This window comes from Arvicanthis niloticus, chromosome 6, assembly GCF_011762505.2.
Source record: "Arvicanthis niloticus isolate mArvNil1 chromosome 6, mArvNil1.pat.X, whole genome shotgun sequence".
Taxonomy (NCBI): domain Eukaryota; kingdom Metazoa; phylum Chordata; class Mammalia; order Rodentia; family Muridae; genus Arvicanthis; species Arvicanthis niloticus.
In genome coordinates this window covers 91,168,820-91,188,695 of record NC_047663.1, presented here as the reverse complement: position 1 = coordinate 91,188,695, position 19,876 = coordinate 91,168,820, and the positions used below count along the sequence as shown (strand labels likewise).

The following is a 19,876-nucleotide window of genomic DNA, read 5'->3' as shown; positions in this document are numbered from 1 at the left end:
GGCAATGGTAGGGTGAGGTCCAGCCTCCCATTATCAGAGGACTCACCCTCTGGGACCTGGGCTCTCTTACCAATAGCTTTTCTGTTTCAAAAAGGTATTTGGTATCCTGGAGAAGGCCAAGGAGAGGTATGGAGTGGATGATTACTCTGTGAGCCAGATCTCGCTGGAGCAGGTCTTCCTGAGCTTTGCCCACCTGCAGCCCCCCACCACTGAGGATGGACGATGAGGAGCTCTGCTGCCTCCAGAGCACCAGGCGTGGAGGGGGCGAGTCAGTGCTTAGCCATGCATCCTCTCCCTCCCAGTTTCTCTTTTCTTTCATTTTTAATTACTCTTTTCTATGATGGACATGAAAAAAAATCAAGGTGATATGCACAAAGTAGACCATGTGTGTCTGTCGGTGCCTGCAGGCAGGAGTCAGCATGCAGGTTTCCACTCCTGAAGTCAGGTTTCTGGAACTGCAGTCCCAGACCCTGTCCAGCTGTGCACGCAGACAGGCCTTGGTCTTTGGATGGGGAACTGTCCCAGCTGGTACTGCAGCTAACCTGGGGCGTTGAGCTTCTCTCCAGCGCTTATTCAGAGAGCCCCCAGGGACCTGTCTATGTTTACATAAGACACTAAGTTCCCCTAGAGGGGAAAAAGAAAGCCAGCAGGGTTGGGCAGCAACAAGGACTTCCAGGCTGCCAGGAATGAGCCGCAAGGTTGCAGATAACTTCATGAAGGGAAGATACTGGCTATGACTAGGTGCTGACACCTTTGGCTCCCAATTCAACTGCAGAGGCATCCTTGGATGTCAGTGTTTCTTTCGGGTATGGACACTGCACTGGGCTGATCTGGTCCTGAGCCAGATGTCATCCCAAAGAGCATCGGCAGCACAATGGAGACGTGGCCAGACTTGAAGCACAGTTCTCTGTTCCCAGCTCTGTGCCTTCTCCAGAAGTTACTGGCCACAGGACAGTCAGGGACCACTACAGGGCTGAGTAGTGTCATCTCTTGAGGATACACTTAAACATATTGTGATTCTATAAAAAAAAATAAAGGCTAAGGGGACATAACCAGTCTTTGAATCATACATATATAAGGAGGGGTCATGGGATTAAATCCAATACAGCTTTCATATCAAGTTTCAAACAAAAGCAGGAGTTGGCTTTTTGTAACAGAAAGGAAGCTTACAGGATTCACTGCTATGGAATGAAGGATTAGGCATGAATTACTTACTTTCTTTGTGATAAAATACTTGGCCAGAGCAACTTAAGGAAGGAACCACTGTTAAGCCAAATGGCCATCTCTTGGTTATCCAGAAAAAGGTTGAGGGATCACAGTCTGAGTGACACAGGCAATGGGGAATAATCAGGATGTGTTCCTGATTCAAGGGCACAAGAGGACAAAGCTGGTGCTGGCAGCTAGACGTGATCAACCATGCCACATCTGCAGGCAAGGATGCTGGCCCTCACAATCTGCTCCCTTCTTCTCAGTCCAGGACCCTAGACCGTGGGATGCTGTCACCCACATTTCTCGTAGCTCAGTCTGCCAAGGCTGACACTGGGACTAGAAGACAAAGGTAGATTTCAGGTCAGACTTCTCACCTCAGTACACCCTAGAAACTCCTTCACATGCCCAAACATCTGTTACTGTGGCGATTCTAAATCCTATCAGGTAGATAATCATCACCCATCACAATGCCCAAAGGCAAATGAAAAGTGGGTCCTCTCTACATCCAAGAAAACAGTATGAACTACTGCAAGACACCTCTGGAGCCAGCATCATCCATGGGTACAAAGAAAAATTTCACAAGTTTTTTCAACAAGAGTCCTCTTTTAATTATGTGCTATTGCTTCTTAAAAACATCGAGTCAACATTTCTGCATTTTACATCCTTCTAGAATTGGTTAGTTTCAGAAAAGCTGCTTTCAGAAGTCATGGCCACAGGACAGTCAGGAACCACTGTTGAGCCAAATGGCCATCTCTTGGTTATCCAGAAAAAGGCTGAGGGACATGATCACAGTCTGAGTGACACAGGCAATGGGGAGTTATGGGGTTTGGTCACTGTTTGTCTTTGTGAGTTTTCTTATTGCTGGGATAAACCTCTGATGACAACTCAAGGAGAAACTGCTCATTTCAGCTCAGGCTATGATCTAGCAAATGAAGGAAGTCACAGCAGCTTGAAGGAGTTGATCATGTTGTATCTTCAGTGACATAACAGTGGAGAGCAATGCTGCTTGTGCTGAGCTCACCTGTGTCTTCTGAAAAATCAGTCCAGGATCCAACTGTTGGAGTTCAGGAGTCACCCCACAAACCACATGAACACCAATCTGTCAGACAGGGATGGTTTATTGAACAAACACCTAAAGACTGATCAATCAGGGCAACAGCTGAAAGCTGTGGGCCTGGACACTTCTCAGGACCAGCCTGTAAAGGCCAAAACCACAGTAAACTCATCTTCAGGTACAGAAAGTGCTGCTTGGTGGTCGGCCCTTATTCAACATTTTAGACATAATGGTTCAAAATGACCTTTAATTTGATGAGTCCTAAGTGAAGCTTATAGTTGAGGAATTTCTTAAGATTAACAAACCTCAGAACATAACAGGGTATGGGGTCAGCATGAATCTGCTCTGTGTCTAGTTATTTTTCTGTGTCAATGACTGGCAGGCAGATTACCTCAACAATATGAAATAACTGGCAGGCATGAAACAAAATGGCTACGTGACAGCCTGTCCTGGTAGTCAGCTTGACTACATCTGGAATAGCTACAATCCAGAAATGTAGGACACACCTGTGATCCAGATCTTAAGGCTGGAAGACAGATCTCTTGACCTGGAGATCTTGAGGCATAGTAGCCATGAAAAGTTTAGGCCCAAGCAAGGTAGTACATGCCTTTAATCCCTGGAGACTGAGTCAAGCAGATCTCTGGGCTGAAGATCAGCCTGGGATAAAGCAAGTCCCAGATCCAGGCATGGTGGCACTCACCTTTAATCTGGGCCACACCTGCTGGAGGCCTACATAAGGACATGGGAAGAAGATTCACTCTTCTTCCCCTGTTTGCACCTGCTTGCCAACACATCTGTTGAAACCCACTTCAGGATTCCAGCTTATACAGAAGGCCAGCTGAAACAACCAGCCTGGAGGGACTGAGCAACTACTAGAGTGTAGACTTCCCATTCACAGCTGCCTGTTGTTGGGTTAGTCGAACTGCAGACTGTAAGTCCTTACAATAAATTCCCTTAATATATAGAGACATTCCATAAGTTCTGTGACTCTCGGGAACCCTGAGTTCTCTAGAATACACTATGCTGGGGGCAGGTGTTAACACCCTTAGGGAATGGGGCCACCCACAGTGAGCAGGCCTCCCTACCTCTGTTACTCTAAGATAATCCTCCATGAATGTGCCCAGAGACCCATCTCCTAGGTTGTTCTAAATCTCATCAAGTTACAATTGAGATTAACCATGCTGTCTCATCACTTTGAGACAGTTTGTTTTATTTTTTTCACTATTATGTGTGTGAGTTTTGCCTACATGGATGTCTATGAATCTCACTGTGTGCGTAAGTGTCCTTAACCATTGAGCCACCGCTCCAGTTCCTCTATTGTTTTGAGACAAGATCTCACTATGTAGTCCCAAGTAACCTGGAACTCTCTGGAGACTAGGCTACCTTCAAACTCAGAAATGTCCCTGTTTCTGCCTCCCAAATATTGGGATTAAAAGCATGGGCTACCACACTAAGCAATAATGTTTTTAGCCAGTCTCTGAAACATTTTAGAAACTTCAAATAGTTTCCAAAGCACTCAAGCCTTTAAAAAGTCTTCAAGCATACTCAGGAGGCAGAGCCAGGTGAAGCTGTGAGTTCCAGGACCGCCAGGGATACCCAGAGAAACCCTGTCTCAGAAACAAACAAACAGAGACTCACCTGCTTCTGCTTCCCAAGAGCTGGGATTAAGGTGTGAGCCACTACCACTCAGCCCTTGCTTGGTTTTTTGTATTTTTTTGTTTTGTTTTGTTTGAGACAGGGTCTCTCTATTATGTAGTATGGCATTTACAAAAAAAAAAATTAACGTATATGAGTATTCTATCTGTATATACATCTGCGTGCCAGAAGAGGGCATCAGATCCCATTACAGATGGTTGTGAGCCACCATGTGGTTGCTGGGAATTGAACTCAGGATCTCTAGAAGAGCAGCCAGTGCTCTTAACTGCTGAGCCATCTCTCCAGCCCTATTATTGCATTTTAAAAAATAAACTGTTTTAGTGATTTTCTTTCCCTCTCACCTCCCCCACCTCCACATTTTTTTCTAAGTGTGCAGAAAGCCTGGATAAATAGGTTATATAATGCGTATGTGTGAAGTGAGCTGGCTTCAGTGCATACAGAGACTAGCTGTCCTCTTGAGAACAGGGTAAAGCTGCTGGCAGAGGGCTTTTGTTAGGATTACAGCAACCAGACTGCTTTTAGGGAAACCTAGTTTCCTTTCCATTGCTGATAAAATGCTCTGATCAAAAGCAATTTAGGAGCTGGGATTTATCTGGCTTACACTTCAAAGTCCCAATCCATTGAGAAATAGGTCCAGACAGGAACTCTTCTAGAAACCATGGATGAATGCTGTTTGTTGGCTCACTTTGTGATTTACTCATTGGCTCATGCTTAGCTAGATTGTGTGTGTGTAGCCCTGGCTGTCCTCAAACTCCCTCTGTAGACCAGGCTGGAACTCATACAGATCAGCCGGTCTCTGCTTCCCTAGTTCTAGGATTAAAGGCATGCACCACCACCAGCAGCTCTTAGATTTTTAACACAGCCCAGGATGGCCTGCCTGAGGAATGGTGCCGCCCATAGTAGACCGAGCCCTCTTATATCAGTAATTAAGACAATCCCTTACAGACATGCCCACCTGATCTAAGCAATAACTCAATTAAGGCATCTCAGATGACTCCAGGCTGTGTCAAATTGACAATTAAGGCTAACCAAAATAAAGATGATTCACAGCTATGTAAAGAAGTTATGTATATATGCCTGGCCACTGCACAGGGATCAAAAGTAGCAGACATGTACACAGCTACAGGCAGAATCCAGAACCTTGTGTGTCAATGAGAGGAACCAAAGGCTGCACCCAAGAACAAAGCCTGGATGACTGAGCAGCCAATTTAAAAAATCCTAGGTGCCAGGCGGTGGTGGCGCACGCCTTTAATCCCAGCACTTGGGAGAAACCCAGCGGATTTCTGAGTTCGAGGCCAGCCTGGTCTACAGAGTGAGTTCCAGGACAGCCAGGGCTACACAGAGAAACCCTGTCCGAAAAAACAAAAAACAAAAAACAAACAAACAAACAAACAAACAAAAAATCCTGGGTGAGCCAGGCACTCGGGAAGCAGAGGCAGGTGGATCTCTTGAGTTCAAGGCCAGCCTGGTCTACAGAAGGAGTTCCAGGATAGTGAGGGCTACACAGAGAGAAATCTTGTCTTGGAAAAAAAAAAAAAAAAAAAAACAGAAGAAAGAAGGAAGGAAGGAGTGAAGGAATGAAGGGAGGGGGGGAGGGAAGACAGACCCTAAGAATAGCAGGAAGGGTTTGCATGTTAAAAAAAATCTAGGTACAGGACTAGGTACTCAGTACTGGAATATCAACAGCAGAGCCAAGAAAACTCAACTCAACTCTTCTCTTCTCTCTCTCTCTCTCTCTCTCTCTCTCTCTCTCTCTCTCTCTAAAGCTATGTAGCTATGCAGTTCTGAGGACTAGCAAAGGAGCTGTGGATTTCTGAGACAGTAGTCTAGCCCATCCCTTTCACATTCATTCCCTTCCAGGCCAGCAAGACCCAAACTGTTCTCAGGTGGCTGCTGTACCTGGCTGCCTAGCTCTTCCCAGGGAATCCAGAGGCAAGGCTGTTTCCTCTGTTCCCCATGACCTAACCCAGTTCCCATGGGTTCAAAAGCTTCCCTTCCAGGCCAGCAAGACCCAAACTGTTCTCAGGTGGCTGCTGTACCTGGCTGCCTAGCTCTTCCCAGGGAATCCAGAGGCAAGGCTGTTTCCTCTGTTCCCCATGACCTAACCCAGTTCCCATGGGTTCAAAAGCGAGTCCTGTAGGGCAGCCACTGTGCCTCTTCCTTTAGTCCCACATGCCCAACCAAAGTGGCTCAACTGAAACACTGTCCTGCATGCATAACTTCTTGGTGAGGATATAGCATGGGGAAGCCCTCCTGTGGCCAAGCTCCTCACTGCTTTTCTAGGTTGGAAGGGAAAGGGCTGCCAAGTATGACATACTCCTGAATCCCATCACTTGGAAAGCAGACACAGGATGACCCCCAGATTTTGTTGTTGTTTTGTTTTTTGATACAAGGTTTCTCTGTATAGCAGCCCTGGATGTCTGGAACTCACTCTATGGACCAGGATGACTTTGAACCTTGAGAAAGGAAGAAAGGGAGCTTAGAGTACTTGCTAAGGCTCACATCACCCCTCAACTGTGGCCAGCTACTCATGTTTCTTCCAGCAAACCAGGGCTACGGATGCCCTGGGTCCCTGGAAATCCTAGCTCGGCAGCCTTAGCAATCTTGGCCACCGTAGGTTAGCAACAGGCTGGGATAAGTAATACTCAGACTCTTGGAAAGAAAGAAGGGTCCCGAGATTTATTTCCCACAAGCTTTCTGCTAATCCTCAAAATGGTAAAAGCCAGGATGCTCAGATTTCAGAGCTCAGCAGCTTGATGGTACACTTGATTATAAAGCCCATAATATTTAGCAACAAATTTTATCAATGCATCTGAGTAAATCATGCTTTTAGATTTGTGTTAAAGCTTACATGCATGCCAAATTAAATTACTATGAACATTAGGTGGGGAAACAGGAGAGAGGCTGTTAGTTCAGCTTCTTCTGTCCTCATCCTACCAACCATGTGGGGTCACTTGGTTTCTAGAGTGTCCGTACTGCTCTGGACCAAAAGCTCTATTAACCTTTGGAATCACAGACTCCACCAAGTCTTCAAAGAACGGTACATGCTGCCTGTGTGATCATTACTACCTCATCACGGAGCCTCAAGGGCTCTTTCTTGCAAGAACTGGTGAAGCCCCTGGAACACTGCTCTTCTGATCCACTAAGATGGTCAATCTTGGTTGTCAAATTGATTGAATTCAGAATTAACCAAGAGGCACGCCTCTGGGCACACCTGTGAGGATTTCTGTGATTATGTTAAGAGGGGAGACCCAACCTAAACCTGACCAACACTTTCCAGTGTCTGTGTAGGATTTGTTTTTGTTGCTTTTCTCTCACCAAGTCCGTCTACCTTTTTGTTGCCATCTTTCACTGACATCAGAACCCAGCTTCTTCAGCCTTCCAACCAGTGCTGAAGACCAGGAATCCTCCAGGATTCCAGCACCAGAGTAAGACTACAAAGGCATCTAGTTTCTTAGAAAACTACTGGTTCTCAGCCTTTCTAGTGTGAATAACCCAGACTGAATGACGTAAGTGAGAGTCATTATTTGCTTGTTTGTTTTCATTTTGAGTTCTGTTCCTCCAGAGAACAGCAAACACCCACTTACCACTCATGTCTGACCACAGCTGACACGACAGCAGTGCAGGAAAATGAATTTATCCTACATGTCCTATACATCAAATAATCTTAAATCCAACAAGGGTACCAGACCAAACTGTCTAGATCTGCTAACCCCAACCCCAAAAATGAACTGGCACCTCAGGAAAGCAGACTTCAGAAGCAGGCTCCTCTTCCTGGCTGTCCTGTGCCCAGCTCCTTGGGCCGAGATAATCTCTCTCCATCTCTCCGGGGTCACCAAGCTGCACAATGGCCTCCTTCCTATCTTTCACAGCAATATGAAATCCAAATCTAAGTCACCTTTGTTCCTTCTTCCTGAAGCCCACCTTAGATCTGTTCCTCTTTCTTCGTTCCTGCCTCAAATCTACTTAGATAACCGCAGGGACCGTGTACATATTACTTTCTTCCACAAATAACCACAGAACAATGTGCTAGGCAATGTTGGGAGGCGGGGAACAACGGCGGACACTACTTTTTCCGCTTTGTGCAAAGACCGGGACCTCCACGTCCTTGCAATGAAGGTACTGACAGTAACCCCGGTCCAGACTAGCGTCCCTCTTCTTCTCCCAGCGAGCCTGAACGCCTTTACTGTTCCTTCTTCCCCACGCATCCTTGTCAGAAATGTCACGTTGGAGAAACCCTCTCTACTGCACTTTGTCTTCATTCAACATTCCCTCAAACTCCTTTCTTTCTGGTCTCACCGGCCTCCCGCTGCATCCAGTCAGCTGAATCCCACCAGCAGAGAGACCATGTCTACGCGATCACCACCACTAGCAACCAGAGTTTGGACAGTACGAACTCACCATTTGTACCAGCCTCTCCTTTTACAATAGTGCGGCCTTAGCAGGGTGCATAGCCTTAGACCCTAAGGACATCAGAGGTAATAGAGGAGGCAACCCGAGTAGCTCCATCCACACAGATCTGGTAGGCGCCGAAGAGCACAACTCTCCAGTGCCGGTCAGCCAATCATCCGCGCGCTTCAGGATACGTAAAACAAGTCCAGGCAAGCTTAGACCAGCCTCCAGTCAGGAAGAAGGAAAAAAAAAAAAAAAAGCGCTCCGACGCGCTGCCCACAAACAGCTGCTGTCCTTTAGTCCTCCACAGCTAGCGTGCATTGGTTGAGTGTGCTTACGTCATCGCTGCGCGACGACGGCTGCGCCTTCCCGCTTCTCAACTCTGACGACAGAGTTGCGCCGGCGTCCGGGTCTAAGAAGAGCGGGAGGTGGTGGCGGCCTTGAGAAGATGTAAGTCGGGGTAGGAATCCGGCCGCATCCGACCTTTGGGGACCTTCTCCCAGGCTCTGGGGGGCGCATCGTGGAGCCGGCTGCGTCCCGCAGCTCCGCAGTGGGGTAGAGGCCCGCCGGCGAGGCTCAGAGCCCGAAGAGAGAGTGTGGTTCAGGTCGGGCGGAGTGGGAGGCGTCGAGGCCGCGGCCCGGAAGTGGTCGAGGCGGTCGCCGACGGAAGGGTGATCCCGCACCGTTCGCTCGGCGGCGACCAGTTTAGCCTGCAGGACTCCAGCAGCTGCGAGCTCCGCCGCTTCTCTTGTTTTCTTGTTAGGCTGGAGACCTAGGCTCGCTACGCCTGGCCCGACCTGAGTAGAGAGTGGAGAAAGGGTGGGAGGCGAGGTCGATGTATGTGGCCGGAGCGGACGGTGCAGATTGCGAGCCGGCCTAAAAGGTTGGTTTCCTTTTAGATCTCTTTCCACGAGTGTTTGTCGGATTCCAATGTGCAGTTCTCAATTCTGGGCCTTGAGGATCCGTCCTAGGATGGACTGAGCACGGTTACGGAGCTCAAAGAATATGGGAAGGTTATTGGTTGATGGTAGAGAGACGTGGTGTAGGCATGCTTTCTCTGCCTTGTGTTACTTCGTAGGCACTGTGTCTCAAATGTGCTTTTATATGTAGAGAGTGCTTTGAAGATTGCCAAAACGCCCTCTGCTCGAGATTTAACTGTTTGTTTTCTCCTCTCTCTGGCTGTTGGCTGACCTTTCCGGAGGATGAGGGAGGTGACCAAGGCCCTGAGCTGTTACCTGAGCTTGTGCGAACAGAGACCCTCACCTTTGCTTTCTAGTACTCGACCACACACAGCAAAGTGTTCGCTTACTCTCCATGGTTCATAATTTGTAGACTGCTTAAAAATGGGTTCTGCTTGTTTCATAAAGTACATTCTGGCAGGTTGGGGTGGGGGTGTACAAGGGTAATCTATGTTGCCTCTGGTGTGAAGCACTTGGATAGCAACCCAAACTGAAATGTGAAAGTACATACTAGATTTAAATGACTTAGTATAGAAAACCCACCAAAAAAATTAGTAATTTTATATTGGTTATATGTTAGAAAGGTAATACTCATAATCAAACTAGTTTTGAGACTCACACACTGCCTTTAATCCCAGCACTCGGATGGCAATTCAGAGTTTGAGGCTAGCTTGATCAACGTAGGCTAGCTAGGGCTGCCTAATGAGACCATGTCTCAAGAGAAAAAGCAAACAAACAAAACTTTTAATTTTGGACTGACGGTATATGTCAATTTTTTTAGTCCTTTTTTTGAGTGCACCAGGCTCAGGGTTAGTTTGTGTGGCCCTGCCTGTCCTGGAACTACTCTGTAGATCAGGCTGGCCTTTGAACTCAGAGAGCCTCATTTCCTGTTCTTGGGAGGAAAAAAAAAAAAAGGTTTCACTAACTTTTATGATTTGACTGAAAGGAAATTTAAGGAGGTGCTCATGGTTCACACTCATGGACAGTGCTGCTGTGGGTGATCTCACCCAAAAGTGAGCTGGTGTGTTACATGGTGTATTAAGCATTCAGAAATCGAATATCATCACTGAGTGTTTAACTGGGTGCCTTGCCAGATTGACTGATTTAGCCAAGCAGAGCTTTGGGGGACTGTTAGGAAAAGCAAGGCTCTGGGAATACTTACTTGTTGGTGTGGTTTTACCCATCGAGCACAAAGCCCTGGTTTCAATCTGCAGCCCTATATATAAAGCCCCATATATAAATCCCAGGTGGAGGCAGGAGAGTCAAGTCATCCTACATAGAATGTTTGAAGCCAGCCTGGGCTAACCTTGTCTTTAATAGAATAAGCCTTTAGTTCGTGTACTCAGGAGACGAGAGAAAGGACTCTGTTCCAGGACAGCCAGAGCTACATAATAGAGAGACCCTGCCTCAGAAAAACAAAAAAATTTAAGAATGAGCCCTCCCAGGGTGTTGTGGCACACAGCTTTAATCCCAGCACTTGAGAAGTGAAGGTGTGAGTTCTAGGACAGCCCGAGCTACACACTAGGGAGATCCTGTCTCCTTTTAAATAAATTGTAAGAATGAGTGCCACAGCCAAGAAGGCACTAGTGAAGCCTGAAACACAGGCGTGCTTGCTTACTCCAGACCATGAGGAGACAGCTTGAAAAGATGTTAGAGCCCTGGAAAGAAGCTGGATAGGTAATCATTTGCCATTTTTATTTGTCAAATCAGGGGAGGGGAGCTGTGCTCGTGGGCTGCATTTAGAAGTTCCCTGTCTCCGAAGTGGTGTGTTCTCTCCTTACACTTGAGGAAGGTGGGGAAGAAGAGTTAAGATACATCCTGAGGCCTTTTTTTTTTTTTTTTCTCTATTTGAGTACTTACTGTTACTTAGCATTATCGACACTGCCTATAAGATCTCAACCCATTCCAAAAGTTTAAACAGTTGTGCCTACCTGACTGCTGCCTACATGTAACCAGTCACATGTCCTGTGTTTGTTTATACTTTACCTACCTGACAGGCTTACTTTTTCTTGCCTTTTTCCTTTCTTTTTTCCTTCCAGACAGGGTTTCTTTGTGTTGTTTTAGCTGCCCTGGAACTAGCCCTGAATCTGCCTGCCTCTGCCTCCCAAGTGCTGTGATTAAAGGCGTGGACCGCCACTTGGCTTTCGGTCCCATTTTAACGCTCTTCTGTGGTGTTGTATACATTGTGTTGAGTAATGTTTTGGTGCTTGTCACTCGAAGTGGCATCTACTCATTACTCATTGTATCTCTAAAGAAAACTGCCAGTAAGACAGATTTGGGTGTGGTGTCTGTTATTTTGAAAGCCATCTACAGGTGGCTCATCATCAAACTTAGTGAACTCTAGTGTGGGACAGGCCCTGTAAAAAGCCAGTGATAGATACAACTCCCTCTCCATCTGATTAAGGAAAACAAGGAAGAATCTTAATATGCCTGTGCGTTAGACGTGTGATACAGTTTGCATTTTTTTTCCCAACAAAAAAAGAGAAAAGCTAAGGTGGCCTCTTGTGGAGGTAGGAAAGGCCTCCATGAAGAAATGAGGACCATGCCCTGAGTGTACAGGCTGTGTGGACACTTGCTGTTTGCTGTGCTTCCTTCTTGTGTGCTCAACTTTTTGGATGCAAAGTAGATTTGATGCTTTGTCAATTGGTTTACTCTATTTAAATCCTTTTATCTTGTTACTAGGCTGCTCTTTGGCGTAAATTGCAATCGATTAGGGATCGTTTCTCAGACTCAAGTTAGAAGTGAGAGTTCAGATAAGTGAGGCCGACATTGCTGCCTTGAAGAAGGGGAGAATGGATTTATCAGGAGTGAAAAAGAAGAGCTTGCTAGGAGTCAAAGAGAATAATAAAAAGTCCAGCACTAGGTAATCCTCTGTAAGATTTTTTTCTAGTGCTATTTTGGGGGTGCTTGCTGTTTAAGGACCCTCAGAAAGGGGAGATTTGTTGTTGTTCTACAGTGAGAGCCCTAATTCACAGATGACTTTGCTCTGTGATCACCTGGGATCTTAGTAATCCTTTTGGACCCCACTGCTGGGTTGTGCTGTCTCAGGGTTTGGTCAGGGGAGCTTGCAACCTCACATTCTTTCTTACCATGCAGGGCTCCTTCTCCTACCAAACGCAAGGACCGCTCTGATGAGAAGTCCAAGGATAGATCTAAAGATAAAGGGGCCACTAAAGAGTCAAGTGAGAAGGATCGTGGCAGAGATAAGACTCGGAAGAGGCGCAGTGCTTCAAGCGGAAGCAGCAGCACCAGGTGGGGCAGAGGGAACCATGTCTTCCTTCACTGTGAAGCCCCCCCCCTCCAGCCCCCCAAGGACTTTTCTTTGGGGAAAGGGAGTGACCTGTGTTGTGGAGACTTTGGGTGTTAAATTCCTTCCTTTGGGACATCTAAGGAACATCTGCCTTTCCTATGTCCCCACAAACAAACCTAGGTCCAGTTCACCAAAGTTCACTCTAGGGAACCAGTGGATGAGAGATAACTGGTGGGAGTGTGGATGGTAACTGCCCCGTGGTTGTGTCCCTCCTCTCACAGTCCTCTACTTAAAGCCTTTGCCTGAGACCTGAGGACCTGTGCAATTAGGGCAGAATTGCAACTGGTTTGGAGGGGTGGCTGGATACTCCAGTGAGGGTCCCTTGACCTTTTCCCTTCCAAGAGAGACAAGACCAGCTGTGATGATCTTTAGTGAGAAAGCCCAGTTGAACTAAAAATGACAGCAACTTGCCTGAGAGGATGATCCTGTACAGCAGGTGTGGCTCCCTGGGAGCTGTCTGCCTTGCTTTTTGATACAGGGTTTCATTGGTACCTGCAGCTTGCCAATTGAATTGAGCTGGTTGCCAGAGGGAAAACTGCCTGCCTGGTCTTAACTACTTTGTCAGACCCTAGCATGGTGATAAGACACTAATATAGCATGCTGATTTTGAGTTTCATTTCATTATATATGTTATATGGCCTTGCTGTAGAATATATGTTGTTTATGGATATGAACTCTTCTATGATACTTAGAAGTGTGATGTTTGGGTAATGTGTGAGTTGTTTCTCTTACAAGTATGTATTCATTCTGAATTGAGATTGAGTGGTTTCAGACTAGAGCTGCTTTTTTTTTTTTTTTTTTTTTTTTTTTTTTTTTTTTTTTTAAATGAGTTTTGGCTTCGTCTGTACATGCACACCATGTGTGCCTAGTTCCCACAGAGGCCAGAAAGGTGAAACTGGAGTCACAGGCAGTTGTGAGCTGCTATGTGGGTGCTAGAAGCCAAACCTGGTTCCTCTTACCTGCTGAGCCATTTCTAGGTCTCTTCTTTTTTTTTTTTTTCTTTTCTTTTATTTTCTTTTCTTTTCTTTTCAAAGATGTATTTATTTTCATGTTTTTTGTTTTTTTAATGTACATTGTCACTGTCTTCAGACACACCAGAAGAGATCCCATTACAGATGGTTGTGAGCCACTATGTAGTTGTTGGGAATTGAACTCAGGACCTCTGGAAGAATAGTCAGTGCTCTTAACCGTTGAGCCATCTCTCCAGCCACCCCCCCCCCCCTGGTTTTTGTTTTGTTTTTGTTTGTTGTTGTTGTTGTTGTTGTTGAAAACCTGCCTGAATTGGTCTTCAGCCCTGTTGAGCTGACTTTTGCTAGACTGTTACTTTTTCCTCATTGGTAAAAATAAGGATTCTGTGTGGGTAACAACAGGCCATCTCACAGTGTTGGGACTTGTCAGAGGTCATCACTGGTGAAATGGGGTTTAAAGAACCAGGAGAGTTATATCATCTGAGCCGTCGGTCTTCTGTACAGAATGTGACTCTTGCCGTTGACTCTGACACGCCCATCTCGTCTACAGGTCTAGGTCCAGCTCAACCTCCAGCTCGGGCTCCAGCACCAGCACAGGCTCAAGCAGTGGCTCCAGCTCGTCCTCTGCATCCAGCCGCTCAGGAAGCTCCAGCACCTCCCGGAGCTCCAGTTCTAGCAGCTCTTCTGGCTCCCCCAGCCCTTCTCGGCGCAGGCATGACAACAGGCGGCGGTCCCGCTCCAAGTGAGTTCATTACCATAGTTACCAGAAAAGTGGTTTGGGCTGACAAGATGGCACAGCAGGTAAAGGTCTTTGTTGCCAAGCTTAACAGCCTGAGTTTAATCCCCATGACCCATGTGGTAGCATGTGATAGCTCTCGTGGGTTGTTGTCTGACCTCCACATCTGCACAGTAACACACACAAGTGTACAGTGGTACCTGCAGTATTTGTAGCAGGATGGTCAGAAATTGGAGACCATGGTGGGCTGCATGTGAGCCCGTCTCAAAAAGCCATGAAAGGGAATAAAGGGAGTTGAGGGGTGGGCAGGATGTGTGAGTCAGTGACGGTGCTCGCTGCTGAGCCTATCAAGCAGAGTCCCCATCTCTGGAATACACAGAGAGAAGCTGAGAAGGGCTTCTCCCACAAGTTATTCTCTAACAACTCCATGTGTGTTGCCCTGGTACATGCCCACACAGAATAAAAGTAAAATAGACACAGAAATTTGAAGGGGTCTTAGTTTGGTTTCTGAATCAGGGATAGTCTTGATCGGTGTTCTCTTGCTGTGAACAGACATCACGACCAAGACCGTTAAAATCTTATAAAGGACAACATTTAATTGGAGCTGGCTTACAGGTTCAGAGGTTCAGTCCATTATCCACATGGTGGCACAGAGGCAAACGTAGTAGCTGAGAGTGTATATCCAGACCCAAAGGTAGGAGGGAAATCAAGAAACTGGACCTGTCTTGGACTTTTGAAGCCTCTTAAGCTTACCTCCAGTGACACACTTCCTCCAACAAGACCATAGTTCTTAGTCTTTTTCAAATAGTGCCACTCCGTGAACCTAGGCAAATATATGAGCTTCCGGAGCCATTTTTGTTCAAACCATAGATAATACAGGTGAATTGGTAAGAAACTCTTCTAGGAGCTGTTGAAGCTAGGAAGAAACCTCAGTGTTTGTTGTTGAGACAGGGTCTCACTAGGCAGTGCAGGATGGCTTAAACTCCTTGTATTCCTCCTGCCTTGGCCTCCTAGGTACTGGGATGTATGTTAGTTATATACCAGCCAACACACACAGCCAATATTTTTTTTTTTTTTTTTCAGTGCTGAGGGCCAAATCTGGGACTTTACCCTGAACTTTATCCCCCAAACCCACTGTACTTGGGGTATGTTGAAATTTTCTGGATTTTTTTTTTTTTTTTTTTCTTTTTCTTTCTTTCCAGATCCAAACCACCTAAAAGAGATGAAAAAGAGAGGAAAAGGCGGAGTCCTTCACCTAAACCCACCAAAGTGCACATTGGGAGGCTCACCAGGAACGTGACCAAGGTAAGATGCACAGAGGTTGGTGGGGGTATGGCTGGCCAAGCTGGTGTCAGGCAGCAGGTGCACCTACGATGTAGCCCTCCTTTTGGACAATGTATGTGCAGTCTGTGACTTGATTATTTACTAAATAAATGGTCTTATTAGACTTAGTGCAAGAGGCTTTGGCCCTGGTGACATATTATCAGGTGGCGGAATGTGTTTACACTGCTGGAGTTGTACTCAGTGGATTCCCTAAGTGATGGTTGGCAAACAGGGTGTGACCTTTCTCTCTCCAGGATCACATCATGGAGATATTCTCTACTTACGGGAAAATTAAAATGATTGACATGCCTGTAGAAAGGATGCATCCTCATCTATCCAAAGGCTATGCATATGTGGAATTTGAGAATCCAGATGAAGCAGAGAAGGCACTGAAACACATGGATGGAGGTCAGTACCTCTATGCCCGCCCTCAGCTCTGTCACCTCTGTCCTTGGAGAGAGCTGATTGCTTGTGGGACCTTGAAGCAGATTTCCAAACCAGGCGGACCTTACTCAGTAGTGGGTGTATGTACCAAAAAACATGTTGTATGAGGTACTTGCTATTCTTGAAAAACCCAGCAAATATGAATATATTACCATTTTAAGAAATCTTCAATCTGTTAAAAATGAAGCTTTTCTCACAAAGAATATATTTGGCTTTAAAATGAGAATATTTTCTAAGTATCATTTTTTATTTTGCCAACATTTCAGCATTTTTAGGATTGCTTTGCTGCATGACACATTACTGCCTTCAGACAATGTATCTAGACTGTTTTTAACCTTTACAAGTTTATGTTAGTGGAGTGGTTTTTAAAGCACAAGCTCTTAGGAATAGTTTTTGGTGGCTAATTTCCACTTTGTCTACAGATGAGCATCTTAGGGAATGCAAATTTGTTTCTATAGCTCTAGGATGTAGGATGCTGGGGCTAAGAACTGGCAGCTTTCAGTCTGGACCATCAGTCTCTGTTGGGGGAACATAGAATCCTCAGGTGCCCTTTAAGCTTTACAGATAACAGTTTCAGTTTTGTTATTTTTTTAATGATTTGCCTTTGAGTATGAATTTTTATTTGTTAATTTTTTTGAGACAGGGTTTCTCTGTGTAGCCCTGGTTGTCCTGGAACTCACTCTGTAGACCAGGCTGGCCTCAACTCAGAAATCCACCTGCCTCTGCCTCCCAAGTGCTGGGATTAAAGGCGTGCGCCACCACTGCCCGGCAAGTATGAATTTTTCTTTGATACTTACCCACTACTTCAGGCTCCCTCAAGTGTTTCAGGAGCTCAGCTTAAGCTGTCTATGCCATTCTTATCAGCTCAGGTCTGATGAGTCGCTTTTCAAATCTGGCTATCATCTGGTATTACCTTTTGAGTGTTTGCTAATCAGTTAAAAATTCAGGGAACTAGAGGCATCTAAAGTAGCCTTCACTGGCAACTGACTAGGTGTGGTGTCTTACCTTGTTCAGTTCGTACAGTGACTTTCTTCATTTGAGCTGGGTTCGCTGAGAGCCAGTGGCTGTCTTAGGCTGAGATTAGTTAGGTTAAACCTTTGAAGTTTAAGTAAGTATACCTGAATTAGCCTCTGGCTACTTGAAAAGTAGGAGCTGTGCCCTTGTTGACACTGAGCTAAGCTCTCAGGACCAATCGTAGATGTGGAGACTAGCTGTTAGGTGTCCTGCACCTCAGTGATCGTTGCTTTTTTTTTCTTTCTGAAACTCTGTAAGTTCCTGGGGGTTGTGTCATGCAGTGCTTTTCTCTCTGCTTTTGAGATCATTTCTAAACTTTTCCTTCCTTCTGTTTGGAGGTTTTCAAGCAGGTGTCCCTTTTCTTTAGCTCTGCTTGAGCTTCCCACTGTCTTTAAAAGAAGGAAATTCACAGCTAGGTTTGGTAGTGCGTGTCTTTAATCCCAGCCGTTCGGAGGCAGAGGCAGGTGGATTTGTTGAGTTCCAGGTGGGTCTGGTCTACATAGTGTGAGTTCCAGGACAGTCAGGGCTATGTGGGAGGCCCATTCTGGAAAAACAGAAGGAAGCTCGGCTTCTAGTGGCACCTTCCTGACCCTCAAGAGCCCCCAGTCTGCATGTCAACCCTGTGCTATCTTGTCACTGTTGGCTGGTGTTCTGTGCCTTCTGTCTAGCAGGTTTCAACACATTCTTGACAAGTTTGTGGGGTTTGTCTATCTCCTGGAGTTGGCCTCAATTAGTGTTTCTTTAATCTGCTGCTCTTTTCCTGGTGTGTGTGTTCTGGGATTGTTTACCTTGGTGTGCTGAGTACCTGGGGGAGGTGGGATTTTTGTTTTTGAGACAGGGTCTCCCTACGTACTCCTAGCTGGTCTGACCTTAATTTGTAGACCAAGCTGGCTCCTAAGTCTCAGGGATCCATCTGTTCTGTCTCTACTTCTTAGATGCTGAGATTTAAGGTGTGGGCCACCATGCCTGTCCTGATTGGTTTTTAGGTAGTATATGTTACCTAAGCTCAGGGTGCCCTCCCCCCTGAATGATTTCAGGCATGCACTGCCATGCTACCACTACCACAGGTGTGATATGTTAATTAGAAATGTTATGGTTTTGTTCCTGGTTTTTTACAGGACAAATTGATGGCCAAGAGATCACTGCTACTGCTGTGTTGGCACCATGGCCTCGGCCACCACCTCGGCGATTCAGCCCACCTAGGAGAATGCTTCCGCCACCTCCTATGTGGCGTAGGTCACCCCCACGGATGCGGAGAAGGTGAGTAAATTTGGGATTGTCCTTAACCCATCCTGTTTCTTTGTGTGATTCGTAAACCTAAATGGTTGTGACTTGGTCCTTTGGGGTTGGATGTGGAAAGCAGGTCAGCGCGTGCAGTGCTTGGGAATTGGGCAGAGAAAGGACAGTCAAAATATGTGTTATTGACAGGCAGGTGATTCCCTTTGAAGGAGTCACCTAGAGTCTGAGCTGTTGTGCATCCCAAGAGACCCTCTGTCCTTTATAATGAGGGACCAGGCAGGGTAGCACACGCATTTAATCCTAGCACCCAGGAGGCAGAGGCAAGCGACTCTGGGAGTTTGAAGCCAGCCTGGTCTATGGATCTAGTTCCAGAATAGCCTGCTGTATGCAGAGAAACCCTGTCTCGAAAAATCAAGATGGGAGTGGGGTGGGAGGACTTTAGGTTCAGACATAACAAAAGCCATAGTTCAGGGTTGTGAACAAAAACAGGGTTGTCTTAGAAAGGCCAGTCTGTTCCATAGCTGTGCTACTTGAAGATTACACTCTTGGCTGACCAGGCTTCTCTTCCTGCAGGTCTCGATCCCCAAGACGCAGGTCACCTGTGCGAAGGAGGTCTCGATCTCCTGGCCGCCGCCGCCATAGGAGCCGATCCAGCTCCAACTCCTCCCGATAAGCAGGGACATTGATTCGTACCTCTGTAACTTATGCTCCCCAGACTCAGTTTTGTCCTTTTCTCTAGCCAAATGAGTGTCTGTAGGGAAGAATCCCTCACCAGGGTAGGCTCTGAAGACAGCAGTTGAGATATCTCCTCTGCAGGAAAGTTCTGGCTTATGGAGGCACTGTTGATTCAGGACTGTCCCCATAGAGGTACCCTGTAGTTTTCTGGCTAGAAAGTTCACCCCTTCAGTTCTTGACAGTCTGTTTGGTAGCAGAGCCAGTGGGACCTGTGGCAGCACACCATTTTCTACAGATGACCTAGGACCAGTCAGACAACCTGATCAAGCCCTTGCTGTCGCTGTGCCACACTGTGGAGAGGACCAAGCTGCTCTTCTGTAGGCCTGACCATGCCCCTGCTTAGTACTCTTCACCGGCTAGGGTTAAAGCCTTTGAAGGATTCCTCCATAAATGGCTATCTTTTCTGTCCCCGTGTCTGTTACTTTCTAAAATTGGTGAGCCAGTTCTACAGGGTCCTCATGAAACCTACCCCACCCCCACTGTCACCTGCCATTCGTGGTGATGTTGCAGGTTAACCTTGGCAATGTGTACATTGCCTCTTTTTGCTTTTATTGTACAGTCAGTACTATAAAATTTGTTTTGAGTTTTATAACTTTGTAGCATTTTAGATAAGGTTGTGTTTGTACTTGTGTAGAGTGAAAGGCCTGTGTTGAATAAACCTAGGATTAGAATGCAAATTGAGTGCTGGTTTCACTGTCTTATCTTAGTCCAGAACAGTCACAATCTATGTGACTCAACTAAGAATTCACTTTGAGTTTAATCCCCAAAGTGGCATTTCTAAAAGCTCTCAGCCAGGAGGACTCAGTGCTTGTGTGCTCGAGGTGAGATCCCGGTGGC

General features: G+C 46.3%; 2 protein-coding genes and 1 long non-coding RNA gene across 9 annotated transcripts in view; 2 read left to right on the top strand and 1 right to left on the bottom strand.

Annotated features, from left to right (window-relative positions):
* Window positions 1–1,052, top strand: part of Abca3 (ATP binding cassette subfamily A member 3) — a 55,169-nt gene extending 54,117 nt beyond the window's left edge. For all 4 annotated transcript variants that reach the window (XM_034506099.2, XM_076937215.1, XM_076937216.1 and 1 more), the window contains one exon: window positions 95–1,052. In XM_034506099.2, the coding sequence (XP_034361990.1) occupies window positions 95–226 (132 nt within the window). In that variant the 3' untranslated portion in view covers window positions 227–1,052. The remainder of the gene's footprint in view (window positions 1–94) is intronic.
* LOC143442865 (uncharacterized) lies at window positions 788–8,545 on the bottom strand. The gene is made up of 2 exons (XR_013111425.1): window positions 8,321–8,545; window positions 788–2,308 (listed from the first exon to the last, which is right to left on the bottom strand). It is a non-coding gene; the product is annotated as an uncharacterized LOC143442865 (long non-coding RNA).
* Window positions 8,546–8,626: 81 nt separating this feature from the next.
* Rnps1 (RNA binding protein with serine rich domain 1) lies at window positions 8,627–19,720 on the top strand. 4 transcript variants are annotated; one of them, XM_034505895.2, is made up of 9 exons: window positions 8,701–8,761; window positions 9,075–9,194; window positions 11,953–12,133; window positions 12,367–12,522; window positions 14,099–14,290; window positions 15,487–15,589; window positions 15,862–16,015; window positions 18,184–18,325; window positions 18,878–19,720. In XM_034505895.2, exons 3-9 carry the CDS (start codon window positions 12,063–12,065, stop codon window positions 18,975–18,977), a joined length of 918 nt encoding a protein of 305 aa, XP_034361786.1. In that variant the 5' UTR covers window positions 8,701–8,761; window positions 9,075–9,194; window positions 11,953–12,062; the 3' UTR covers window positions 18,978–19,720. The 4 variants fall into 4 exon arrangements, with proteins under 4 accessions (XP_034361788.1, XP_034361787.1, XP_076793338.1 ...); XM_034505896.2 differs by lacking the exon at window positions 9,075–9,194 and having other exon boundaries at window positions 8,641–8,761; XM_076937223.1 differs by lacking the exon at window positions 11,953–12,133 and having other exon boundaries at window positions 8,678–8,761.
* The last annotated feature ends 156 nt before the right edge of the window (window positions 19,721–19,876 follow it).

Coding starts and splice junctions, on each gene's coding strand:
- Rnps1 (XM_034505896.2), top strand. CDS start 12,063: ATGGATTTATCAGGAGTGAAAAAGAAGAGCTTGCTAGGAGTCAAAGAG. Junction 12,523..14,098: donor AGCGGAAGCAGCAGCACCAG/GTGGGGCAGAGG, acceptor TCTCGTCTACAG/GTCTAGGTCCAGCTCAACCT. Junction 15,590..15,861: donor TCACCAGGAACGTGACCAAG/GTAAGATGCACA, acceptor TTCTCTCTCCAG/GATCACATCATGGAGATATT.